The following is a 20,627-nucleotide window of genomic DNA, read 5'->3' as shown; positions in this document are numbered from 1 at the left end:
GAAGCGGGGTCGCCTTCGTGTGGTGGAGGAACTCCTTCCTTCAGAGTGGAAACTATAGCTACAATGTTGGATCTGATACCATGTTACACGAGGTAGAAGCACTCAACCTCACGTGCAGCGGAATAGGATCACCTCAGTCCACTCCTTGATGCAACTCACTGTAGAAGATCTCACTCAGAGAATAGAGAATAGACAACACAATAGAGGCATGGGCCATCTTGAAGGACCTATATGAGACAGACAACACGTCTCATATTCATATAACATGGACATGGCTGAAGGAGATACAGTTCATGACCACATGACAAAAGTCAAAGTGGTAAGGGATGAACTGGCTTCAATTGGTCAAAAGGTGGAATCAAGCCAATTGGCACTACTGACGTGTGGCATGCCACCTAGAAGCTTCAAGGGTTATGTCACAAATGTCACAGCAGGAGAGAGGACCAAGCCTATCACGTTTGAAGAGCTTGGGTCTTATGGCTAGAAGAGGAGGTCTGGGAGAAGTTGTACAACAAGGTGGATGACAAAGCACTTCTGGCAAAGGAGAAGCGTGGAAAGGACGAGTCTAAGGACCCCAAGAACAACAAGACTAAGGATGCAAAGAAGAAGACAAAGATAAAGTGCTTGCACTGCGAGAAGCTTGGTCATTCAACAAGATGATGGATGGACTTCCACCGATTGCAGGCAATGTTAGAGTCTTTAGACATTGCTTGGAGGGCAAGCAACATAGGGACAAGTTTACACAGTAGGCCAAATCACTAACCAAGGGACCGTTGGAGTTAGTTCATTCCGACATTTGCAGGTTCTCGCCACTCTTTGCTATTCATTAATGATTGCAATTGTATGACATGGGTTACTACCTAGCCAAGAAATCTCAAGCTTTTGAGAAATTCAAAGAATAATAAGCCAAGGTAGAAAGAAAGAAAGTTTATTAACATCTATGAAAAGGGTCTATGAGACTGAAAGAAATTAGATACAATGAAACCTAAGGGAAGGGCCACTAAAATGGGAAAAATGTCAAAGTTTGTTGCATTGATCAAGAGGGGGATTTCACCTCTATAAAGTTTAATGCTTTCTGCAAAAGAAGCATGGAATTAAGTGTCAACTTACCCCAGCCTCTACATCTCAGTAGAATGGAGTTGCTGAATGAAGGCATCAAACAATCATAGGATAGGTTTGACCATGTTGAGAGGGCTCAAAAAATTACGGGGGTGAAGCCATGAACATTGCAGTGCCGTTTACATCCTCAATAGGACCAAGACCAAGGATGCTAAAGACATGAATCCTTAGGAAGCTTATTATGGTAAGAAAATGGCTATTTCTCATTTAAGGATTTTTAGTTCTGACACTTTCGTGCATGTGCACAAGGACAAAAGGACGAAGCTCGATCTTGTTGTGCGTGAGGTTGAGTGATTCTATCTCACACCCATTATGTAGAGTCGAACTCAATTTCACTGATTCTGGGAATGCAGTATGGTGAGGATGGCATTGAAAAAAATCTACAAATGGTAGTCCGAGTGACATGGAAGGAAGCATTGGTGGGGAATAGAGGCAAGTTCAATGATGCTTCATACACTGCCTGGCAATTAGTCGAAGCTTTGATTTTGCTATGCATATAGAAGTTTTGTAATAGGATTGTTTTTAAGAAGATCTTGGGAAATATTGCTCTTTTTTATGAAATCTGCTCGTAGGGCAGGCTTTCATAGCCATTAGGAAGTTTAGCCCTTATGGTCATCAAGGTCCTTTTAGTTGTTTTGACTGCCTATTGAACAAGGTTGTAATCTCTCCTTTTAGTTGTTCTGCTCGTTTGGGAGAGACTAAAATGAAATCATATAGTCTTCACAAGAAATTGTATCTTGAATGAAGAGAATGTGGACTAACTTTTTATTAGCTTTCTCCTTTAGTGCTAGCCTTCGTCATGGCTGAGTCTGCCATTCACCTCCGGATTGCTGATAGAAATGCAACACAAAGACCTTGTATAAATGGATTCTCAAGTATGTGTGGTGTGTGGATGTGTATGTGCGAGGGCATATGTTTATACTATAGTCTACACCCACTGCTGGGCATTGATGATGTCAGTGGTGGGGATCTTGTAGTAGCTATTCCCTACTATGTGTGATGGAGTTTATGGTTTGCAACCTTGTGAGTGACTATCATGAGATTGAAACTGCATAATGTGTTGTGTTTTTAGTTGGATGGGTTTGGGAATTTATTGGATTCATCTAGATATACAAGCTGTAATCTCTTATTTTTTTTGTAGTTTTTCTATTAATTAAAGTTTTGATCTCCCTTTTATGCCCAAAGAAAAAAGTACCTCACAAAAAGATTCATTTCAATTAAGGGTTTATTTCATAATCACACAACATGCAGGCACACATCATTTTCTGTTTCTTCTAGGAGGATGTATGCTTTTCCATTTATCATTTTGTAATTTTTTACATTTTATAATGAAACCTTGTGAGCCACAAAATGACATTTATTAAATTTGCCTTTGTGCCATAATGTTCAACTAGTATGCATAGGTAGCCTAGTTTACTAGGTGCAATATGAGATAGAATGTTTAGGTGTTGTAGTCATCATGAAGTGTCATGTTGATTGCACTTGAATACAACACTTTAGTACTTCTTCGTATCAAATTAGTAGTATGGCATATCATATGGTATACTTCATTTTTGGAAATCTAATCGGGAAAAATATTCTAAAGGTCATTTTTTGTGAACACTGATTCAGGCTACATTTAGTACAGATGCCAAAACCAAGATCAAAAGAGGTCCTCAAGCATGTGCTCAACTCGATATGTTCAGCCACCCATAGAGGCCACCACCTTTTGTTTGGGAGGCTGAATAATTACTGTTTTCAATTTTTAGCCTTCTTTGGACCAAGATCAAAAGAGGCCTCAAGCATGTAGTCGACTCGATATGTTCAACCACCCATAGAGGCCACCACCTTGTGTTTGGGAGGTTGAATAATTACTGTTTTTTATTTTTAGCCTTCAAAAAATTGAAAAGTAAGTGTTCAACCTCCCAAACACAAGGTGGTGGCCTCTATGGGTGACTGCACATATCAAGTCGAGCACATGCTTGAGGGCCTCTTTTGATCTTGGTCCAAAGAAGGCTAAAAATTAAAAACTATAATTATTCAACCTCCCAAACACAAGGTGGTTGAAGGCTATACCAAATCCATCTCATGGGACGTGGAAGTTATATATGGAAAAATTAGAAGCATGCCCTGTTGACTTGGCATCCACATTAATTCCATCTAGGTAAGGATTGAATATTGACATTCAGTTCATGTCTATATTGTTGAAAATTTATATTTTAAACTTTGAATGTTTACCATGTCATGAAATCCATAGCTAATATATTATGTGTGGAAAATATCCCACCAAGTTTCGAAGCTCGACAAGTAAAAGAAATTCATGGTATGCTTTCATTTTCTTTTTTTTGGATGCATCTATATCTAGGAAGGGAAAAGAATATATATGAGACAGCACCTCTTCCTGATTCAATTTTCCTCAATGTTGTAGAAACATTTGGAGATGTGTTCAGCATGTATTTGAAGAATGGAGGTATAGAAAGTCATATCTAATGTTGTTTATTGCTTTAGGCCATGGAAGGAAGGAAGACACAATAAAGGAAATCACCTCTACGAGTAAGGTATGCAATCTTGGCCTTCATCTTTCCAATTTCCTAAATTTCAAAGCATACATGTTTGATATGTAATATATTAACCATTTATACTGGTGGCATGGGGTAAATGAAAGGTGAGAGTTTGTTTCCCTAGAAAAATCAAGTGTGGTAGTTGTCGTCCTATGCAATTGAATGGACTACATTTAATTAGTTGTGCTCTAAACTAATATTTAATTTTTCAAAGACTTACAATGTGGCTGCTGTCTTTAGTGAATCTCTTGGTTGGATGGGTGTGATCAAAATCAAAATCTTGTGGTAGTAAAGCAGCAAATTTTGTGTTAAAGTTCATGAAATCCCAATTATGTCCCTGTTTTGGCTTTCCAATTCTCTATAACTGATTTTTCATAAGGTGCACAAAACTCTTTGTTTGAGTAATTATATTAGCTAAAATATTCACATTAGATATTTGTCACCCATAACTCAGTGAAACTTATATGTGGAGTTTTCTTGTGTATCTAGTTGCTACATCTCTCTTGCCATGTTTTATGGTTGGTCAATGTACCAGATGGATGTCAAGACCGCTTTCCTCAATGGAGATCTTAAAGGGCAGGTCTGTATACATCAGCCCCAAGGTTTTGAGGTGAAAGTACAAGAGCAGAAGGTATGCAATCTCAAGAAGGATCTATATGGGCTGAAGTAAGCACCTCATGCATGGTATCAAAAGATACATTAGTTTTTGATGTCCCAGGGCTTTGTAAACACTCATATAGAGCCAAATCTGTATGTTCTACAGCAAAAATCAAAATTGGTCATGTTGGTACTATATTAAAATGTTTAATCATGGCATCTTCGTCCTTCATCTTCAAATTTGTCAATTGTGTCTTGAATAGGTTCTAGAGGTAAATCTTCCGACAGTTGAGCAGGGAATACATCCATGAAATCATCTAACAACGTTCTCAATTCACAATGTTCAAACACACTTAAATTATCCTTGTTATTAATAGAGACAACAAATGAACAAAGCAGAATCAAAACACACTGATACACATCATAATGAGAAGTGTTTAATATATTCCGAAGCTGCATCGTAGATACAATAGGTCCCTGAGAAGAGAATTTTTCCCATATATGGATGTCAATATTGTACCCAACTATTTGGGAAACATAGCTTAAGCATTGGCATTATTTCCAGCTAATAAAAGTTACACTTGGCATATTAAAATCCCTAAAATGGTCCCATAAGCACAAACATATGTTTTTTGATCATCACTAGTCAACAATTTGCGATGCAATCTAAGCAATGCATAATGTAAAGGGAATTTTACTCTCGAATTAGGCTTAAATAGATCTTTGTTTAGGTTTGTGTGCAAAAAATATGCTTGATTTAAGTCTTTTGGCACTCTTATGGCCAAAGAAAAAGCGTGGTGCCTAAAGCACTTTGCAAAGTTTTGTTTACGGAAAATGAAAATTACATATATAGATCGAATGTCACTCTATCCCTTCTAGAATTTGCAAGGATTAAAATGTCCAAAAATAGGCAGTTACCTTAGCTTTGGCCTCGTCTATTGAGGAGACTTGAGGTTTTGCTACGGCCCAAAAAGGGTCTCTAAGGGTTCCCTCGAGCCTTTTTTTGAAAAAACCACGCCCCCTTGAGAATGACCAACTTAACACTATAAAGGGAGGATACCTTTTAAAGAAAACATATATGCTTCTAGATATAGATAGAAAAAATCCATTTTCTTTATGGCACTTGTGTGTGTGTGTGTGTTTAGATTTAATAATCCCATCAATAAATGAACCATACAATTAATTCAATCATTTACTGAAAAAAGCACTGGTTGAAAAATATAAATAACTAAAACTAAATTGAAGTATCTTTTGACAATATTCTAATCCAAAACTTTTATAAAAAAGAAAATAGGCGAACTGACACAATAATTTTTCTTTATATTGAGTTTATTGATTAAAATAAGTACAAAAAAGTCAAATCCGTCAGGTAGTCTAGGTTCCGAGGTCAGGGTCCACTTACCTGCCACCATCCAGACAAAACAATGTGTTAGAACATCATAGTTTTGTGAGGGAAGATAGGTAATGCCTATAAACACTAGCTTGTTATCGCTTATACCACAAAGAAGGACACCTATCAAGATTCTAAAATGATTACAAAAGATGGGGCATCAAAATACATTTAACAAGGGAACACTATATTAGAGAATTTGGGAAAATCCCAATTCCCACGAAATAAAATATAGTCACTTCAAAAGTAAAATTTGAAGTTTTTTATTGAAACATTAGCTCCATTGAGGACCCAAGTTTCAACTATGTTGGGGGAGACTAGACCATGCACAATACTTTCCCAATTCCTAGAACCCAAGCAACAAGCTTTCGTATGTTGCTATGGCAAAAGGCCTTAATAGATGTGAACATGGCCCCATGGCCAAAACATTTGTTGATTTGCTAGTGAAAGAAAGATGTTTGTTGTTTCATATACATCAAAACCACAAACAAAATCCAATTTATAGATGTTGCGTTAGGAAGATTCATTGGAGTAAATTAAATTACAGTATTGATATATGCAATAGGATTGTTATAGAGCTTTGACATCCATCATATAAATGTGGTGTTCAAAAACAAAATTAAACTTGCAACAACTATCAATTTTTATTTAGTATATTAGATGTATCAAATTAATGCCAAATGCATATGTTTCTATGTTGATAAATTGCAGTATTGACGTATGCAATAGGATTATGGTAGAGCTTTGACATCCATCATATAAATGTGGTGTTCAAAAACACCATTCCATCACAATAGAGCTCGTGAAACTCTCCATCATAATAGAGCTCATGAATTTTGCAACTAAATTTTGCACCACATCGTTTAACACAATCATTAACAATTCCATACTAGTATTCATACTCACAAAGTAGCTCATCTCCGAAGGAGATATCCTTTATGGTTTGCACAGTAATGTAGCCATGGGCACTCAAATCTCCTTGTGACTTTTGAGCCCAAGGTGGTAGCTTAGGAATGTATACAAATATAACATTTGTTCTTTCTTTATAATACATTGAGCTATTTATATATCCAGCAATGTTTCCATACAATACATCTCCCACAATACATTTCACATCTATCAACGGCTCAATGAATGGATCTTCAAACATTCCATAAGTCTTCATCCTTGGGAAAAACTTGAGAAGAATCTCCAAGTATCATAATCATACTTTGGACCATTATATACCATCAAATCTTGTTTCTTCTTGATGCTCATATGTACAAAAAGACCATACCTTGCCCCATGTATTATTGATTTCTTTACTTCATAATGGATGCCATTCATTTCGAACACGTGCTCAATGGGTATGGGCAATTCATGTTTCCATAAACCATTGGATGTAGGATCAAAATTTATAATAAGATAGCTCTTCAACTTTTCAGGACAATCTGCAACACCTATCATATGTTTAAAATCAAAGAATCATTCTTTTAGTGGAGGAATACAAACTCACATCACAAAGCATAGAGCATTTTTTGCACAAGGTACTAACTCAATGTCTATTAATTCTTTCACAAAACAAATTGAAACATAATGTTTTGCAAATTGAATCTAACCAAATAGTGTCCAAATATAAATCAGAATGTAGGTACAAATGTTTTAGTTGAGCATTTATGTCTGCAACTCTAATTAACAAGATCACTCAGATTCACTATGCAATAAAATTGAATCAAGTTGGCTAAGAATGCCCTTGTAGCATCAGCAGTGATTCCCCTTTCCTTGCATCCAAGAACCATAGCAAAGCGTTTTGCCTCACTATCTTTCAATGGCCCCATTTTGGCAATTTTTCCTAGCATGCATTCTTCCTCTTCATTCAATGTAACATGTTGAGCATGCAGCATCCTTCTTGTAGTTGGACAAGTCCCTCTCACTCTAGTTTTGGTTATAGGTGAAGCAATACCTTTCTCTATGTCTTTTTTTGAACTATGAATAGACATATGAGATTCGACATTCATCCTTTTGAGCACTTCTTTGTTTTTTTCTTTGAATTCAAGGATCACTAGTTGAAAATAATAGAACATATCATGCCCTTCGACAATCGGAGCTTGACCAAATCTATTAGAAGAGATGGTACTGCGCACATCTACTGCATCATCTAGCATCTGTAGGTATGGCAATAACTCATGAAGCAAAATAGAATCACCACAATCTATATCAAATTTAGTAGGGAAAATGCAATTTTCTGCTGGATTAACACAACCTATGTAAGGCGAAATGTTAATGAACACTGTTCTTGTTGGTTTGCATTCCTCTTTAAAACAACACCACACTCTCATTAATGGTTTAAACTCTGCTTCCACATTCATCCTATCTCATCGAATGATTCTACTCTTTGTATGCTTGTGGCATGCCATCACACCCCAGACCATGAAGAAATGTAACTTTCTGTTAACATAATGCTCCAAAGTGTCCAGCATGTGTTGCACCATGCCCTTTTCTCCTACAGTGGACCAAATGCCAACATGGCAGTGATTGAGCAACCATTGTAGAAACTCTAAACACCTAGGATGAAGAACAAGCCAATGCTTCCCATTGTGCAAGCTCATATGTTTATTTGACTTCAAAAAACAACGCTCGAGCAATAACCCTTTCAAATCTATTATCACTGCTAGTCTTATTTTTGTTATCACCTCTTTTGACATTATTTCTGAGGGTGACATTATGTCTTCTCCTGTACCTTCTAAGATTTCTTCCTGCACCTTGGCTTCATACAATGACATTGTGTCTTCTCCTTTACCTTCTAAGCTTGCATCCACATTTGTCAATGGAACATTAACTCCAGACATTGCATCCTCAACATTTTCAATCAACCATGTTGAGCTTGGAACTTGCATGATAATGTTCAAATTAGGCACATAACAAATCATTGGATCAGGTGTCACATGTACAGGCAATGCTTCTAGCGATGTGAAATTGAGATGGCCAAGATCTGTCGATAAACAAGGAAATGAAATTCATAAGTAGAAACAAACTGAAGATTGAGTTGGAAAACCAAATTGTCAAACATTAGGTTGTGTGCTCTCAATGAAATTTGTTTGTGTAAAGGCATTCATGTTTTTCTTTTTCATTAACAAAATTGGATTACTAAAAGAAAGAAAGCATTCATGTTCATATGCATAGTATACCCCCTAAAGTTGTTGAATCTATACTCTTTCAAGTTATTTTAATCCCCAAAACTACATATCCTTACAATGCCAAATACCTTTGCGTAATAGATAGAGTGGAGTCCAACATTATCTAGCATTGCCCAAGTGTTCCCATTAAGAAAAGATTTGGCCAAGTAGCCAAAACATTTTTGAGCATTCATATGAAGTGAATAAGGATAGAAACAACAATTTACACTAATTCATTCATCATGATCAAGACTCAACACACTTTTTAACATTTATGAACTCATAAATAAATTTGGATGTGTATCACACTCCGAAGGTATTACATATACATGCAAACACATCTTTTCATGAAATATAGAAAATTAAACATATTTGAGAATACATACGAATGTTTGAATTATGGCAACAAGATAGAAGAAATTTCCAAGTAATATTAAAAGATCCTTGGAACGAAATTAATACATCATATGGAGAATATAGCAAGATAACATATGGAAAACAGGAACACCATATAAAAGGACAATTTCAAGGACCTATTTCTTCCTCTTCTGTTTCCCAAAACTTTGAAGCGTGTTTTTGTAAATGCTCACGCTACTCTTCATTGAAGGGTTGAAGCTCTTTTTGTCCTGGTATGGTATCAATTTCTTTATCCCCTCCACCTTCAGTTGTATCATCTTCTTTTGGTACCCCCTCTATTGCCAATATTGGTTCTTGCAAGCCAACCCATTGTCGAATTTCATGATTATTGTAAGCATACGTGCAATAGATACTTTCCACCTTTACCAACTCCTCATAAGTCTCAACAATTGAAAGAACACACCTCTTACAAGAAAGAGACTCTATTACAGCAAGCCCCTCAGAGTCCAATACATACTCATCTTCTTGACAGAAACCCATGATCATGTCTTTCATGATACTTAAACGTTTTCTTTTCAAGGACAATTCAATGTCAAATTCATCATCATCATCATCCTCATCACCTGATTCTTCTGCACCACTTGATTTTTCATATTTTTCATCTACAACATATATTGATGGCTTACATTGTGCATTGGTATAGCGCTCAATATCGTTGAAATTCTTTTCCTTGCTTACCAGTACACATGCAACTAAGCCATCCATAGATCCAGTGATAAATATATCTGCAGTTTCAAAATTAAGGCAATCGAAGTGTATTTTATATTGTCCACATGTCTTATTTAATGCATTCTTCAAACATGATACATGATCCATGGTCAAGAACACCACAAGAAGGAATTGCACTAGGGGAGAAGCGACGATTGTCATCAAGCTTTCAACAAACACTCAAAGCGATCCTCGTTCCAATTTTTACTTCTGCTTGGTCCATACATTACATTCAAAAAAGCAACCCCCTATTGCCATTGGCTCTTGGTACACATTATGTATAAATTCCATTCCCTCCATGTTTGAACCGATTGTGTAGAACCTCCAAGGCCGGGTGGAATTTGGTCCATGACTTGAACCTTCACTTTGTCCCATAATGCACCTCAGATACCCCTTTGCAGCATCAAGCAATGGTGGAGTTTCCTTGCCCTATTGAAGCTTCCGTTTTAACCATGAATCAGAGCAACCACGAATCCGATGATACAATTTTGGAGTAATTTTAAAATGTAATCTGCACTCATCCCAATTTTTTAACATTAAAGAAGGCAGTTCTGCCGATATAAACATATAAAGTTCTTCTTGTAGTGTAGCATCTCTCTTGATCTGCATAGCTCATCCTTCAATATCAAGAACCATGGCATCAGTCTTTGTTTTAGCTATGACTACTCTACCTTCCTTAATGTCATTTTGAATTTGACCAATTTGATCATCACTCAATCCACGCAAGCATCTAAACATTGAGACTGTGGGCTGTCTACGACATTTTACATCTTGTGAATATTTGCCTGCAATGTAATCCTCAAGGATGGAGATCCAACCATCATAAATGGCATCGCTTGTGATTATCATATGTACATCCTTCATGGCAAAGCTATTGCCCAATGTTACCTTGCTAGTCTCAATGAAAGCCTACAAAATATGTGAATCCATTAGAATGCAATAATTAAGAAAACATTCTTGTAAAAAATGATTCATAATTAAAATCTGTACTTACACCCCAATTCTCACGATCTGGATGTCCTTTTGCAAGCCCTTATTATGCTTTCTTCGGTCTATTAAAGAGAGTCCATTGTCCCCTCACCTGCTTAAGTATATCAATGTATGGAGATTGTCTCAAGATATTTTGAGACTCTAGGTTTTCCATCTTTGATATCTCCACACAAAAGCGTGCGGGACAATTCACTACAATCCTCGCCTGGCGGGTGCGATAGTAGTTCTTTCTTTGGGCCGTGCTGTTATCATCATTAGATGTGAATATTTTAGCAGCATATATTGAATGTTGTCTAGATAGTATCCAGTAGTGGCACTTGGTTAAATCCTTTTTATCTACCCGTTCTAGGGGCTGCTTTGTTTCAGGATCGAAAGGCATTAAATTCGCTACAGCAGTAGGAGGCCTAGAGTTATAACCGAAGTCTGCAGCAAGCTTCTCCACATGCTCTTTGTTCAACCCTCTATATACATAGCTTGGAGGAGCTTTTTGACATCTTGCAACTAGAATTGGAAATGTTGCATGCAACCCGAATGGGTAGTATTTTTCATATTCCACCAAGCCTGATGGTTTCTTTTGCCCTTTTTTTCCTATGACCTTTCCACTTGGCTCTAATTCACTACCACTGCTTCTTTCCACAACTGCTAGCATACCCTCTGGAGGTGTTCCTTCCTCTGGTACATCAATTATAGTTAGCTTTCCTTTCTTTGCCCCTTCTCCGCTACCACCTGGTGCTTGAACCATAGTCGACTTTCCTTTCTTTGTTCCTTCCCCACTATCTTCCCCACTCTTGCGCTTCTTTAATGTTGCTGAAACTTTGTGATATGATTCGATGATTGTTGTCACTGTGTCAATTTCATTTCCATCAATTGATTCAACACTTATCCAGCCTCTTGAGTGCATGTTGTCATCTACATCAGACTTCATACGAGATGCTTCATAATCGTTGGGATCCAAGAGAAATTTCTTATTTGATTTATAATGATTAACAATCCAATATCTCCCTCTTTTCCAACCACATCTTCTATGATTTGATGTACCGATCCAACACAAGTGTATGCACTTTTATTAGGTAACAAAACAAATAAGTGAACTCGTGTCAACTGTGCTCCCTAGGAAGATTTGGCCGCATGGCCAAATCTCCCCATTTAAAATTCAAAATTCAAATCTTAAGATTCAAATTTCAAATCTGAAAATTCAAAATTAAAAATTCAAAATCTTAGATTCAAAATTTAAAATTCAAAATTGAAATTTTGAATCTTAGATACAAAATTCAAATTTCAAATTTTAAGATCTGAAAGTCAAATCATATACTAAAGACCCTACTTTCAAATCACACTTCGAGATTTGTACTTTTATAACTTGCTTTCAAATCGTGGTGTTCCAAAATGGAAAAGATGGAGAACATGCAAGAATTAGGTACACTTTCTATTTCTTTCGTTTTCTTACTTGGATGATTGAGTAGCCATTGTTGTTCGTGAGCTTGTGCTCTTTGGATTTCAAGCAGGCAGAAGGAAAGGATGGAGTTTTTGTTTGCAAGAGAAGGAAAGGGCAGAAGAGGCTAAGAGTAGGAAAGAGCATGATAGGACAGAAGAGGCTGAACAGGGACAAAGGAGCAGACGGAGAGCAAGGAGAGGGAGGCTATGCTGATTGCAATGAGGGATGCTACCTACAAATGGGGGCTAGATGATAATGAAGGAGGAGGCTCCGAGAGCAACGAGAGGCATAGGAGGCTATGAGGGGGAGGCGGGATGAGGAGGCTTCGAGGGGGAGGCGTGATGAGGAGGTTATGAGGGGGAAGCGCGATGAGGATGGGAAGAGGAGGAGCGACAAGGAGGAGGAGGCTCTGTGACGATGAATGGGAAGAGGAGGCTCTGCGATGATGATGAGAGGTGTGACGAGGATGGGAAGAGGAGGCGCGATGAGGAGGAGGCTCTACGATGATGGATGGGAAGAGGAAGCTCTGCGATGATGATGGGAGGCGCGACGAGGATGGGAAGAGGAGGCACGATGAGGAGGAGGCTCTGCGATGATGGATGGGAAGAGGAGGCTCTGCAATGACGATGGGAGATGCAACAAGGATGGGAAGAGGAGGCGCAACGAGGAGGAGGCTCTACGACGATGGATGGGAAGAGGAGGCTCTGCGACGACGATGGGAGGCGTGATGAGGATGGGAAGAGGAGGTGCGACGAGGAGGAGGCTCTGCGACGATGGATGGGAAGAGGAGGCTCTGCGATGACGATGGGAGGCGCGACGAGGATGGGAAGAGGAGGCACGACGAGTAGGAGGAGGCTCTGCGATGACGATGGGAGGCACGACAAGGAGGAGGAGGCTCTGCGATGATGGACGAGGAAGAGGATGAGAGGGAAAAGGAAGGGGTGGAGGGGAAGGAGGAATCCCCCAAAAAAGCATGCACCCCCAAAAAAGCATGTAGAGCCCCAAAAAAAAAAGACCTCTTTCTAATCCAACTATTGAGTGTGGAACCTATGGAGTGTTTAATTGGTAATGGAAATTTAAAATCTACATAGTTAAGTGCACATTGTTAGGACAAATCTGGGATGGGGAGCCTCCCGTGACCTCTCATTTTGACATAGTTTTGAACTTTTTTGCTTGCAATTAGCTAACCAAGGGTGGAGCACTGTTTTCTAAGAACTACCCCATCTAAGACATTGTCCTAAGGCTCTCAAACCACCCTAGTTACACATTTGAGATCTAGGAAGGGAGAGAACAAGGTGAGCCTAGCACTTGATCCCCCATGAAGATGGATTCAATTCCTTCTCATAGTTTTACTTTTGATGCTTGGTTTAAAAGGTTTGTTTAGCTTTGCCTTTTAAAGTTTTGGTTTTTTAATGGTTTTAGATTTTCAGGTTTGCTTTTAAAGTAATAGTATGATTTGAAAGTGTAATAGCGTGAATCATGAAAAGCATGTACGATTTTTTTGAAAGTAGGATCTCTAGATTTGAATTTCAAAATTTGAAACTTGAATTTTGAATTTTGGACTTTAAAATTTAAATTTTAAAATCTGGATTTTCAATTTTGAAATTTAACGGTTGAATGTTTGAAGATTTGGCCATGTGGCCAAATCTTCCTACTGATTTGAAAGAAGCTAGCAACATTTGGCAGCACGGCAAAATTTTCCCAAACCCTGGTGCTTTGAAAGATTTGGCCACACGGCCAAATCTTCCAGAACCTGGTGATTTGAAAGAAGCATGCAAGATTTGGTTGCATGGCCAAAACTCCCCATACCCTAGTGCTTTGAAAGAAGCCTACAAGATTTGGCCACACGACCAAATCTTCCCAAGTTTGAAAGAACGCCACAACCAAAATCTTTTCAGTGCTTTGAAAGAAGTCACCAAGGTCTTGAAGGATTTGGCCGTGCATCCAAATCTTGCTAGCTTCTTTGAAAGCACCAAGGTTTGAGTAGATTTGGCCGTGTGGCCAAATCTTATTGCTTCTTTCAAAGGACTAGTCTCTTAGGAGATTTGGCCATGTGGCTAAATCTTTTTGGCTCCTTTCAAAGCACCAGGTTCTAGGGAGATTTGACCATATGGCCAAATCTTATGGGCTTCTTTGAAAGCACCAGGGTATGTGGAGATCTGGCTTCTTTCAAACCACCAAGGTCTAAGTAGATTTGGTTGTGTGGATAAATCTTGATGGCTTCTTGAAAGCACCAATGTCTCGGGAGATTTGGTTGTGTGGACAAATCTTGCTATCTCCCTTGCAAAGCACCATGGTTTGTGAAGATTTGGCCATGTAGCTAGATTTTGCTGGCTAAAATTCAAAGCACCAAGGTTTAGGAAGATTTGGTCATGCAATGAAATCTTGTAAAGCATTTTCATCCTAAGTCACACCATCAGATATCAATATTGAACTATAGCAAATGCTATGTATGCAGGTGCCGTATTGAAAGTGGGGGTTAAAGTCAACTTGCTTGTCAGTGGAAAGATTGTTGCGATTGGGACAATATTCTCTACATCACATGATGACATGTGCTAAGGTGTGCCCTTGGGAGAAAATAATGTATCGGTGGCGATCGATATTTGTATGGATGAAAGTGCACTTCTTCCATTTTCTACAATGGATGCATTCTTAGTCTATGAGGCTTTGGGTAGTGTTGTTCATTGGAAAGCACGATCAATGAGTTGTGTGGACAATGTCAATGGAGCTATTGTACCAATGAATGATATAACATCATATAACATTGATGTTGAACCTCTATGTGAATATGATGAGCTTTCCATTTGAGAATCATGGAAGGACAAGAAAGTTTTAATATGAGATGAGCAAAAAACCAAGAGCATTGCTGAGGGTGTTGTTTTGTATGTTTACCCATTTAAACCTATAAATTTTGAGATGCTTGGTGAAGGTAATCTAGTGTGGGAATTGGAAAGTATCATAGTGATGTATCAGGCATCGATACCATCCACTTAATAAAATGATCCATTGCACAAATAACCTTTTTAGATGGAACTTCTTTAAGAATCGATGACACCATCAATTTTCCAAGTGGTTCTGGGCAAAAGAACATGGAAGATGAGGACTCAAATGAAAAATCCACAAAAAAGAGGCGTTACTGCATGATAAAGAGGAAAGCTAAAAAACATGGCATGCCATTAGCATCATCTAGACTCACAAGGGATGTAGTCACAAAAGTATCTATGATTGATTGTTGTATACAAAATTGTTGTCAATTTGCCGATCGTCCAATGATATCCAAATTACGCATAGAGTATTGGGGCCAAAGTTTGGAGGCTCGCACCAATTATGTATATGACACTCTTGGGGTTGCTTGTCGAAAAGATGATAATGGGCAGTTCAAATATGTCTTTTCATTGAATGGTATTCAAGTTTGTTGTAGAGCATGGTATGAAATCCATGGTATTCCAAAAACAACATTTTATCGATACAGGGAGCAATTTGAAATTGGTATACGAAGGTGCATGCATGGTAATAAAGGAATCGTGCGGAGAGGTTGGGACCACACAAAACTAGGTAGAGCCATAATCCAAGATTTTGTGGATAATAATTCTGAGCATATGCCACACAAAAGTAGAACACTTCAGGATGGATCAAGGGAAACACAATTGGTGATACCGGATGTATACAAGCAGGTTGATATTCTCTATGAGGTTAAAATGCAGTTAAAGCATAGTTTGGGTTGTAAGGAGATTTCAACTTCCACGTTCGAGAGAGAGAGAGAGAGAGAGAGAGAGAGAGCGGGAGGGAGTGTGTGTGTGTGTGTGTGAGAGAGAGAGAGAGAGAGAGAGAGAGAGAGAGAGAGAGAGAGGAAGAAGGAGAGGGAGAGGGAGAGGGAGACAGAGAGAGGGAGGGAGAGAGAGAGAGAGAGAGAGAGAGAGAGAGAGAGAGAGAGAGGGGGGGCGAGGCAAGGAGGTAGGGGGAGAGGGGGAGAGAGAGAGAGAGAGAGAGAAGAGAGAGAGAGAGAGAGAGAGAGAGAGAGAGAGCAAGAGGGGGGGAGAGAGAGAGAGAGAGAGAGAGAGAGAGAGAGAGAGAGAGAGAGAGAGAGAGAGAGAGAGAGGGAGGGAGGGAGGGAGGGGGGGGAGGCAGGGAGGCAGGAAGGGAGGCAAGGTGGGGGGGGAGAGAGAGAGAGAGAGAGAGAGAGAGAGAGAGGGGGGGGGGGGAGAGAGAGAGAGAGAGAGAGAGAGAGAGAGAGAGAGAGAGAGGGAGGGAGGGAGGGAGGGAGGGAGGGAGGGAGGGAGAGAGAGAGAGAGAGAGGGGGGGTCCTCTGCATTCTCTTGTTCATTCCTATCTTTGCTAATAGAATATGAGCATTGTTGCTCCTCTTGATTTGGATCTCTTTATATTTTCGTACCTTAGACCTTTCACAAGGCCTACTTATGTTGGGTGTCATTCTCCACATGCTCTTTCATAAGCTCTCTTTTTTACTGAGATGGTTGCCAAAAGCATTGCTACTAGGTTTGCAACAAGCTACTAGTTTGTACTTTTATGCAAGTAACACCTTTATTGGATGCTATAATAGTGCCATATGAGCTTAAGAAATGGCCTTCAAAGCCTTCAAAATTAGATATAGTTGTTTCATGCACTTGGGCCTCCCTCAATCTCTTTTGCTTTTAGTAATGGTGATTGCTTGAGCTCTCAAATAGATTTTGCTTTGAATAATCCTTCCCCTTGCCTTCTCAAATATTTGGTATTTGTTCTTTCTCTACAATGCTTATACATTTCATTAATCGTTGGTCCTACAACTATCTTTGTGTGTCTGTTGACACCATAACCTCTCCTTGCATGCCATCCTTTTCTGTCACAATCTTTTTGCATGAAGAGTCGAGGAAAGGATCATCTCAAACCATAGAACATTCTTTTGGATGACAAAGTCGTGGCAAACCTCTCAGATTTTGGGCTTTCGAAGCTAATGGGTCTGGATGAACATCTTACTTCGTAGACTGAACTTTTCATTTTTCACTGACCAACATTTTGATATATTTTTTTATTGCATTTGACTAAACAGATACGACAGTCAAGGTTTTCCTTCTTCGAGTTTCTTGGACAGAATAGTAGTTGGGGCATGGAGTCTATTCAATCAGGGTAATGGAAGTGCAGCAAGGCTTTATTCCGGTTATTGGGTGCAGCAGCTCATGTTTTGGTGATCAAAGATGCAATTTGTCTCCCATTCTATTGCTTGCAATAGTGCCAAGTAATGGTAGTGGCCATTTTTTCTTATGATTTTTACTGTGTGATTGTAGCTCGGGGTCTTACTTCTGCTCTTCATGAGATTGCAACAGTGGTCTCCTGGGTGCAACGCTATAGCATTACCATCATCAAACCATCAATCAATGATATCGTTGCATACGTAGCAGCTGCTGCTGCATTTCAATGTGGTGTGGTTGGCATTCTTGGAGTGATTTCTGCCACTGAAGGATCCTTTGAGACCATGAACCAATATGGGAGAGACCGATCTGGCAGGTTGATGGAGGTGAGGCCACTGGGTAAGGTCTAGTGGGAATACAGGTTACCATTGCTGGTGATTTTCATGCACGACTTTGAAGCTTTGTTGCTTGAGGATGGAAGCTTTCCACCTTCGCCAAAAAGAAGACGCAACCTTTTGCCGTGAGTAAGCTTTCTTCGATCCTTCAACAATTTCATTGCGAATCTTGAATACACAAAATCCTTCGAATCCTTACTTGAATCAATATGTTTGGCAAAGCACTTCCATAGTGTAGAAAGGCTTGATCCATCTCAAAAGCTTGCTTCCCTTGGAAAAGAAACCAAGATTGTAGTCGGTCATGGTGATAGATGTTGAAAACAATCCCATCGTTGCCAAGCCTCCCAAGCTCTCCAAGTTGCCCGAGCTTGGCCAAGAGCAGAAGCTCCCATTGTTTCCAAAGCCACATCTTTTGAGAGCAAGGTGGATTACAAATCCAATGGAGCTCACAGAGCATTCGATCCCTTTGCAAAGCCCACGGAAGCTTCTCCAAAGCATGCCACAAGTCCTATAGTCCAACACTTCAAAACGGGAATGGATCCACTACACAAATCCAAGGACGCACTTGCAAAATGAGAATGGATCCACTACACAAATCCAAGGATGCACTTCAAAACGGGAATGGATCCACTGCACAAATCCAAGGACACACTTGCAGAGTCAAGGAGTGCAAGTGCTTCAGAAGAGAAAATGAATGTAGCAACTCATGATCTCAAGGCTTCATTGCACTCTAGCATGGGCACATCACCAGAGAAGGCTTCCTCTTCGCCCACTCCCTATAGAAAGTGCAAAGCAGCTTCTGAAGGTGCAATTTGCTTCAATGGAAATGATGGAAGAGTGTTTGTTTACACCACCAGATCTAGAATTCGTGTCTGTAAGAATCTCAACTGTGTTGCTAACAATCCTGAGTATGTAGCTTCTTTGGCTTGCTGCTCCCAAGAAGCATTGGCTCTTCAAGAGACATTTTCTTAAAGTTCAAGCTGCACCCAAGAACAGGCTAGCCCATTCCAAAAATGTGTCCAATGCTTCAACTCTCCTCACATATCACAATAAAAAGCTCCATCAGAAGGGAGTTTTGAGTTGTTATACATTTGCGAAGAGCTCCACAAATGACTCACTGTCTTTTCACAAAGAGGGATCCATTGAATTCAACAAATGAAGAAGGGTTGGAGGATAATGAATTAGGGGAAATTTACAGCAATGGTAGCCGTTTACCCCTAATTGGTGGCGAGAATAGGGACTTGCCTGACACACTCGATAGTACAAGGCTGGGAGGATTTGAAAGGATGTGAAGGAGGTCCATGGGGGTTCTAGAGGAGGGAGACGTAGGACAGACACTTTGAGAAAACAGATTATAAAGGAAAGGAAACAAGCAGAAGAGTGGGTGCAATAAAGAAGATGCATAGATACGGGTTCCTAAGGAAGAACCAAGGTGAAGACTTTCGTTGAAGCATTTGAGAAGATTATTTTGCATTTGGATGTTGTTGAGGCGATAGATTATTGAGATGGAGAGAAGACTCCTTGATGCAAACCCCTCTTGCACTCAAGGGTGCCATACATAGTTAGAATATGTTTCTTCTCTCCATGCACAAATGCAGGACTTAGAATTTGGTCCCCACAAACAACACGACAAAACTCTGCTCTACAAATCCTTATCCCTTCTTTGTATGTATACATTAGTATTGGCTAGTTGCAATGAGAATCAAATCCATAAAATTAAAATCCTTGGTAAACCTTCAAGTAATTGTGTAAAGAGCTACATCTTGATGCATACAAACATCTTTTGAACAAACTCCATGTAGTACTTAGCATTTTGGATTTCTATACAAAACCTCAAATGCTCTTGATCCTAGCCTTACAGTAAGCTACATTGTGATGGGCAATTACCTACATCAAAAAATTAACAAAAACGAGGATCCAAAGGAGGTGAAGCATCTACATGTCGAAGCCCTGCAGACCCTAGCCATGACAACATCGACTGCATCTCCCATGTGTGATCGTGTGATCCAGAATGTAGGCTCTCATGGTGATCATAATGAGATGCGGCAATGGGTTACTAAACCTGCTTGCTCATAGGAATTGAAATTGGAAGGCCTATTCTAAGGCATTTTGTGCAGTTCAAAGTGAGGGGCATGTAGATATTGGAGTAGATGAACTAAAAGGTTGGAAAATGTAACCTCTGAGTGAAGCTGTAGAGGGAGTGGGAAAATGGTGGAAGTGTTGATCTTTGTTTCCAATTCGAATCAACGTCTGTCATCATGTAGGAAAATGTTAAATTTAGCTCAAATCAATCTCAATCGGTGTGCTATGGATTTTGGATTTTAGATTTTGATCTTTGTTTCATTCATAGCGATGTTGCACTCAATTCATGCAAGCATGGCTATGAAAGGCTCCGTCATCTCCAAGAATAAATCTAGAAGATGCTTTTTTCCAATTGGAATTTGTGTTCCAGTCCCTTCAATTGTGAACCTGGGTTTTGCTGATTGAGCTTCTCTTTGAAAGAGCAAACTTTTTCCAATTTGTGATCTATTCCTATAGAGTTTTTGTTAGTAAGGGAAACCTTCACGCATAATCAAGGATGTGGTTAACAGGGATTCTGTGGATGGCATAGTGGTGCTTTGGATTAGTGCAATGCAAGGGGTGCACTAGATGAAAGGAGACAAAAACCAACCACCTCACATCTGAGCAAGGAACAAGGTATTGCAATGTGCAATCCTTGAGACATCAATCTGTGAGAGAGAGAGAGAGAGAAGCT

The 20,627-nt window shown here is 39.3% G+C and overlaps 1 protein-coding gene across 1 annotated transcript; it reads left to right on the top strand.

Annotated features, from left to right (window-relative positions):
* Positions 1–17,463: 17,463 nt before the first annotated feature.
* LOC147902452 (uncharacterized) lies at positions 17,464–18,017 on the top strand. The gene is made up of 2 exons (XM_087373138.1): positions 17,464–17,533; positions 17,634–18,017. Exons 1-2 carry the CDS (start codon positions 17,479–17,481, stop codon positions 17,885–17,887), a joined length of 309 nt encoding a protein of 102 aa, XP_087229264.1. The 5' UTR covers positions 17,464–17,478; the 3' UTR covers positions 17,888–18,017.
* Positions 18,018–20,627: the final 2,610 nt, after the last annotated feature.

The sequence above is a fragment of the Dipteris shenzhenensis genome, chromosome 4, assembly GCF_047967505.1.
Source record: "Dipteris shenzhenensis isolate YYH24624 ecotype China chromosome 4, Dip_SZ_1.0, whole genome shotgun sequence".
Lineage (NCBI taxonomy): Eukaryota > Viridiplantae > Streptophyta > Polypodiopsida > Gleicheniales > Dipteridaceae > Dipteris > Dipteris shenzhenensis.
Note: the sequence above shows the minus strand (reverse complement) of the source record. Positions and strands in the feature narration are given on the sequence as shown.